The sequence below is a fragment of the Echinococcus granulosus genome, assembly GCF_000524195.1.
Source record: "Echinococcus granulosus chromosome Unknown EG_S00032, whole genome shotgun sequence".
In the NCBI taxonomy this organism is placed as follows: Eukaryota; Metazoa; Platyhelminthes; class Cestoda; order Cyclophyllidea; family Taeniidae; genus Echinococcus; species Echinococcus granulosus.
The window spans coordinates 212,590-219,953 of record NW_020170412.1 but is presented as its reverse complement, the minus strand read 5'-3'; the positions used below and the strand labels follow the sequence as shown (position 1 = coordinate 219,953).

The window sequence follows — 7,364 nt, the reverse complement described above, 5'->3', positions numbered from 1 at the left end:
TTTCACAATAGCTTGGCACTTGTTTGGTATCTTGCCGGCACCAATTCTTCAATCCATCAAGGTCGGTTCCTGCAAGCAACACAATTTATCACTTCCTCTTCACCCAACCGATTTGGAAAATCGGTAATATGACTCGTAGCCAGGTGTTTGGAGTGCTCCACAATCCCCGCGCTTCTTCAACCAATACCAAAATTTACAACTTACTTGTAGACAAGTTTAGTAACACACAGCAAGGATATTAAAGAAGTTGATTACCTGCTTCTGTCCAAGTAGGAGAGAAGGCTGTTCTCCTCTCTTTGACGCAGCAATCTACATTTCAGAAGTGACAGCTTATGACAGCAAATGCAAGAGCAGCCAACTATTCCGCTAGAACTATCCACCCGGCGTAACATTAGGTAAGACAACTCCACATGAAATAAAGCATTACCTTAGACATACTGAGTCACCTTCCTTTGTGATGTAATACTTGCACTGTCCATAAGTAGCGCATAGAGGGCTCTATTTAAGTTTGAGTTTTATTGCTAGGGCTTTGTTTTGAATCCATTCCAAGGTTCGTTCTCAACCATCGGTGGGGATGAGTTTGCGCCACCACTAGAACGCTGTTGCTTCAGGTGAGGTTGAAGGTTGTTTCACAGCCGTCTTTAATATATATTTACACTTCTGCAAAAGTCACCAGGTGTAAATAGTCGTATCACCGGTTCAAACGTACAAACGATTATCATCAAGACTTCTCCGAGTCATAGTGAACGAATAGTTACTCACTTGCAATCCACCTCCAGCAGCAACTGCCTGTTGCATATGAGCAGCAGCGGCAAGCTGAGCTAACTGTTGCGCGGTGGTGGGGTCAGTAGTAGCGGCAGCCGCGGCAGCAGAAAGAATAACTCCGGTGCCATTCACTGCGCTCTCGTTAGCAGTGACAGCGGCGGCGGGTTGGCAGAAGAAGGCGGTGCCGCTGCCCCCACCACCACTAGCGCTACCACTGATGCCTCCTCCGCTCCCTCCACCCACTGCTCCGCCGCCACCACTGCCCGCTGCAGTGGCGGCAAGCAGGAAGCCCTGCGCCTGCTGATAGACACGTTGGTGTGCCGCCAATTGCTGTTGTCGGTAGTAGTTTAAATCGGCAGCTGCATAATGATGGGCTTGTAGCTGAGCTGCTTGTTGGTGAAGAAGATGCTGGTGGTAGTGATGATAAGCGAGTTGAGGGTGTTGATACTGCTGCTGCTGTTGTTGTTGAGCCAAAACTTGCTGTTGATCCACCTGTGTTGTAGCCGAGTCTGATGTGGCCTCACACTGTTGGGCTGCCGTCGACGTCTAGGTATCATAAATGTGTAGGGGAAAAGAACTTCAAAACATTGTTTACAAGAAAGAATGCCTAAAACGGCATTTCGTAAATGCACGTACCCACTCCTGCTCAGAATTTAATGAATATCGTCGAATAAAATGCGAAGTTAGTTGATAAGATCAAGCTCCTCCACTCTTTTATATATGGTATTGCAAAACACACCACATTATAAGAGTCAATTAAGCTGCTACTGCCTTAAAGCGCCTGAAGTTTAAATAACATTGGGTACTGCCGACAAATAAATTCACGGTCCAGGCAACTGTCCAACTAATTAAAACTGAGGAAGAAAAGGATTTACTTTTAAGCCCTTTAAGGAGGTTTTGTCGCTGATGGTGATATTGGCTTGAAATAATGTACTCAGTCATGTAGACCTTACAGGTTTCTAATGCTTCGATGGCTGGAGAATCTAGCAGTATACTACCGGACTCCTGATTCTTCCATACGCTTGCAAAGGAATTACTTTCAGACTTTTACCTCGCAAAAAACCTCCGAGATAACCCAGTTCCCGTACCTACAAAAAACTGTAGGGAAGCAAAACCGTGGAAGAGTGGCTACTTACTAGTTACTCTGCTGCCGCTTCGTTAAACAGAAAGTGGATGAGAAAACGTCAAAGACGACCAAAACGATGATAACTTTCATGAAGGCACGGCCTGCCGAGGCCGTCTCCACTTGATCACACGTGGATAAATGTTAAACTATTCAGCATGTTTCGCCATGGAGTAACAGAAACATTACATTTTCAAGATCTAAATACTCGCATTGTTTTAACAGTTCACCACGACTGAGCTGTAACAGGAATGCTAGTTGCATCGAATGAGTAGTTAACTATGCAGATCTTGCTAGCCTCTCCTGATTGGACCCCCACTTCGGAGGCACGGAGGCCTGCTTATGCTGCCTACACTTTTGGTCTCACAGGTCCTCTTTATGATATCACTTTAATAGTAAATTTGACCATACAGATATCCACCCCAGTGGTGCAGATTTTAGTACATATTATCCACGCTACTACCCTAGGATGGAGCAAATTTCACACTTGAACGTCTCAAAACGGCCTCAGGGATGACTCGAGCGCTGTGCATATGAAGGTGTTTTCGCCGATAGACATGCTGCCATTTAGGCGAAAGAAATTTTCCAAAAACACCACAATATTAAGTATTTTGATACAAATCCAGTGCCCCCTTCTTGTAAGCGCCCAACTCGACAGAAGAGATGGCGGGGGGGGAGGAGGAGGAGGAAAAGGCCAACTTTTGCGTGATGTAGTTTAGTCTGACGAAGCACCCACGCCCGCACGTGGTCACAAGGCGGTAACACTAAGCAACGCGCAGTCATGGCGGAAGGAAAAAAAAGAGAGGCAGTAGCACTGCCATAGGCAAAATGCTGAGGTGTGGGGAGGTGAATAATACCAGACGGGCACACACTACTGTGTCCAAACAAAGGAGAGAGAGAGGGATTTTAACTGTGAGGTGTTTTGAAAGTAAGAACAGGTACATGCGCGTCAGGCATGACGACAAGGGACTATCGTGTTGCACAAGAAAGTTAACACCCGTTTGAATGGAAAAAAAAGGAACGTGGAATCACGAGTATACAAGAAAATTCAGTAAAATGGTGTTTCTCCAACACCTATAAGTTACGTGGAGAAAAGATCGGTCTTGGGCTAAAATATAACACAGATTATACCCTACAACGATTGTGAAAATGAAGTCCAGTGAACCTGTTGTCAAATAAGACAAGTTTGCTTGCCCCTAGAACAGGTGACAAAAAAAATTAAGCTCGACAAATTGCTACGACAACAACCAGTACATATTCACCCGAATTGAAAAAAGGACCACAGGAGGAGCCGAAAAAAGGAGGCTGTGGGGCAAAGTGATGTTTTAATGGTATGTGCCGACACATAGACATTCCCAGACCACCGCGAATAGACTACCAGGCGAGTGACGTGAAGTTCCGCCAGACCACTTATGCCGGTAGTTTTTCAACTAGTGCGGCCCATAACAGCCTAGCGGGGTAACTCAGATGTCACACAGGTGGCGGCAGAAGATTACACTCAACACCTATTAGCTTTTGTAAAAGAATATGGCAAATTTTGTCGGTGCTTTAGGAAATATTTACGGCGCAACAGGTCGGCTGGCTAATACGCGCAAAAAGTCATAAAAGAAGGCAATTTGACAGAGTTACTTGAAGTCGCAGAGGGCCTATTAAATCAACGTTGACTTTTGCGTCTACCTAAAATAAACACGTTTAAATTTTCCTGAACAAAGTTAAATTTGAGTTAAATCGGGAAAAAAAATGCCATTTTGTGCTACAAAAGGCTCAGTTTAGCTCAGCCAGTCGGGTGAACAGCGTTGACATGACACGGGAGAAAGGAGGAAGTAATACAGAAGGTAGCTCCCTGAAGTGATACTATATTGCAGGCTTTATGGGACATCTTCACTTATAGACGAGTTTTTTTCCAAACAGCAATAACTGTGAAGCATCGTTCCTAAATTACCAAAACAAGGTTCTCAGTTAGGGCTGGCATTGTAGCCGAAAGTCTTCTCGCAGCGATGGAAAAATACCGTACCAAATTATTAACAACGTGCGAAGATTGAAAACTCTCTACGCCGCGGGAAGCTGAAAATGACCCAAACAGATAGGAGGGAAACAAAAGATCGCAATCGAAATGAAAATGAGAGCCTAATTAAAAGAAAATGCGTTGCCTAAACTATCTTTCGAAAAACGAGGAGTACACGAAATGCACTCGCTACAGAACAGCGATTCAGGAAAGCGATGCTTCGTGAATGAAGCTGGCGAGTGGTAATATCATTGAAACCCAGTATAGGCTCAGTGAAAATACGTCCATGAGCTTCATTCATGTTCTACAGGCAATTTTAACACATCCAAATGTCTCGTGATGGCTGAAGTGGATGAATGACCATGGAAGGCATCGCAGAAGACGCTCGAAGGAAAAGGGAGCGAAACGACACTCGTTTTGAATGCACTTTGGTAGCGGAGCGCTCCTAATTCCTCGCCATTCTCCATAAGCCCTGCTTATGCTGCCTACTTTACCGACTTCCCAGCCCAAACGTACTTCGATGACAAAGCTACTGCTGAGCACCAAATCAAAACTATGGCGAATCGAAATAGAAGAACATTGGCCAAAACTAGTAAACTTTAGGCAGATATTAGCATTAGTGAGACAATTATAAAATCGTAGCGCTTATTCAGCAAAAAGTACGGAAGGGATAAAAGGATCGAGGACACACTAAACTTTGGGTTAATACAGTGACCTACTGCAACAGCAGTTGTAGGAGGCACCACAGCAAGAGCCGGCGCCGCTTGATTAGAGGCATGGGCGGCGATTCTTGTAAGCAGCATCATCGAGGGCGCCGACGATGAAAGTTGTTGAGTCTGTTGGAACGAGTGCTGCTGTTGTTGCAGTTGCTGTTGCTGCTGCTCGGCCGCAGTCTTCTGTGCTGAAAGTGCAGCGGCCACGAACTGGTGGTGGCCAGCGGGTGTGGGATAGTAAGGCAGCACCATACTGGCTGCTGCTAACAATTGATGTTGAGGATATGCTTGCTGCTGTTGCTGAACCTGCTGTTGTAAAGTTTGCACTGGTTGCACCGCTGGTGTCGTTGTTGTTGTCACTGTTGTAGCGGCCGTCGTGCTGACACTCGAACAGCCACCACCGAACAACCTTAGCGTGAGTGCTGCTTCAGACGCTGGGGTGGGAATCGCCGATGAGACTGTTGTAGTGGTCTGGGAAACGGCGGATGTGGAAGTCAATGTGGTTGCACCTGAAGATGGTTTCTTCTTTTTCGATGGCCGAGTGGCAGGAGACGAGGCTATAATTGACCATAAACAGTCAAATAGCCAACAAATAGAAGGTTACGAGGAATCACCAACTCACCAGGCATCCGACGACGCACAGTCATGTTGATGCCGACGCCGGGTTCACCCTGATGCACGCCACGGACGTGTCGATTAAGGTCGGACTTTTGGACGAAGGGAGATAGGCACTGGGCACATTCAAAAGTTCGTGCTGCCCTGTCGTGGTGACGGAGGTGGTCCTTTAGTTTGTCCCTGAAAAAACTCGTATCGTTAGTAATCTTCCTTCCATTAGTCCGTTCATTACCCATACAGCCCTTTATCCCAACTCTATCCACCTGATTCTTAAATCCGTCTGTTTATCCATCCATACATCCCTTCGTTCATTCATTCATTTATCATTTTATTCTTTCATGCATCCGTTAATCTACTCATTTATCAACCTACACACCGATTCATTCAGTCAGTCCACCATTCATTTCTCCTATCCATCAATCAATTCAATAGACAATACATGTTGTAATCTTGATCGTTTGCCAGGACTTATCTTTGTTAGTTCAACACGTCGATCACCGACGTATTCGGTTGCCTTGAAACACATCTATCTGTCTGCTTGATGTTACCTCAGGTTACTCGAACACGTACCACTCTTAGGCATCGAAATAAATAAAGCATATTTGACAATCAAGAGGCTTTAGAACTGCAGAATTAGGCAAACTTGGACCTAAATGCATCACACAAGTGTCCAGATGTATTTTGGAAGACTACTTAGGCTCGCGGAATGATAATAGGGAAGATCCGAAATTTCCGTCTTGTCAAAGACCATTCAGGCTATTTATTGCCATGATGCTATAATTTTTGATTATTTGAACACACCATGATTTCAAGGATGCAAAAAATTTTGCAGACCTTTAAATCGGGTTTAAGACAGGGGTCGTGGCCACGTGCAGAGAGCAGCTAACGGTTTAAGCGGGATAAAAATGCTCTCAAGTCAAACCGCTTTAAGGTATCATTTACATCGTTTACCAAAAATGTAGTATTTCCAAAACTGCAAAATCAAATTTTATCAGAATGTAAACACAATATAAACAGAGGCTTAGCAGAATGATGGTTATCGCTATCATTATTGTGATAGTTTAATAATCGAATCATTGTAGAAGCGTGCCCGGGTCACACTACCTTCCACAATGAGAAATGACAACCCAGAATTAAGTAGCTTTAACAGTCATATGCTGTTCTGAAATTTGTCACACTATTTTATCCGAATCAGTAAGCACGCGAATATAGGCTCCTGCTTTTGGAATTTCGTAAGAAACACAAGGCAATAGTGCGTCGAAGTAGATTTGGTGAAGATAAGTGATTCGAATTTTAGATTAAGGACAAAATCATCGTTGCATAAATCACCCCGCTGTTGTCACCCCGCATAAGGCAACTCAAATATTATTGCGATTGCTTCCTCAGAAATGTGCACATTTTAGGCGTCTCCAAGGTAGAGACCAAGGCATGTGAGCAAACACCAAACCGAAGGAAAAAGGAGGGAGGTGGGGGTACCCAAGGAAGGTGTACTGAAAGTCGGCAGGGTGTTAATCAGCCCCTGGGTGCTCGCCTCACGTATCACGACCATAGCAGCGTAGGATCAGATGCAGGCTAGAGGTAGTTTAGGGCGTACGGGCGGGGAGAGGTAGTCAGAGAAAGGCAGGCAAAGGGGAGCCACGAACCAGCACCAGACACGCATCCACGCCCACGCATGCATCAATGACGAGAGGGGTGACGGGGACCAATCAGGCGCTAAGCTGGCTGGCGGACACGTGCCCACGTACGCACGCACGCACGCCATCCTTTGTGGGCGCGTAGGACAGAGAAGGCATGACTGCTTTTTTTCGAGGGAGGAGGCAAAAGGGTGGGAAGGGGAAGAGACTGGGTCTGCTCCTGCTACCGCTGGTGCTGGCTCTGCTAATGCAAATGCTGCCACTGCTACAGCAGAAACAGAGGTAGCAGCATCAAAACACGCCTGATTGTGCGTATGTGCGAGGATGCGTGCGAGGAAAATCGGCTATCCTCAGAGCACACTCGTTAGGCCAGCTAAAGGGGGATTACTCCTTCCCTCCATCTCGATAAGCAATTGTGGAGAAAAATGCGCATGAGAGAGTCAAGGATAAACCCGATTGTGAGAACGGGTTTCTACTTAACAGGGAGCTATAATAAGTCTTCCACCCCC

At 45.7% G+C, this 7,364-nt stretch overlaps 1 protein-coding gene across 1 annotated transcript in view; it reads right to left on the bottom strand. All coding sequences in view use genetic code 11, as the record gives it.

The window, feature by feature from the left end:
• EGR_04834 (Zinc finger protein 589) overlaps positions 1–7,364 on the bottom strand; it is a gene marked incomplete at both ends in the record, with an annotated part of 13,100 nt that overhangs the window by 2,227 nt on the left and 3,509 nt on the right. The window contains 3 exons of the mRNA XM_024494083.1: positions 763–1,311; positions 4,613–5,163; positions 5,229–5,401. Coding sequence (XP_024351472.1) covers positions 763–1,311; positions 4,613–5,163; positions 5,229–5,401 — 1,273 coding nt within the window. The remainder of the gene's footprint in view (positions 1–762; positions 1,312–4,612; positions 5,164–5,228; positions 5,402–7,364) is intronic.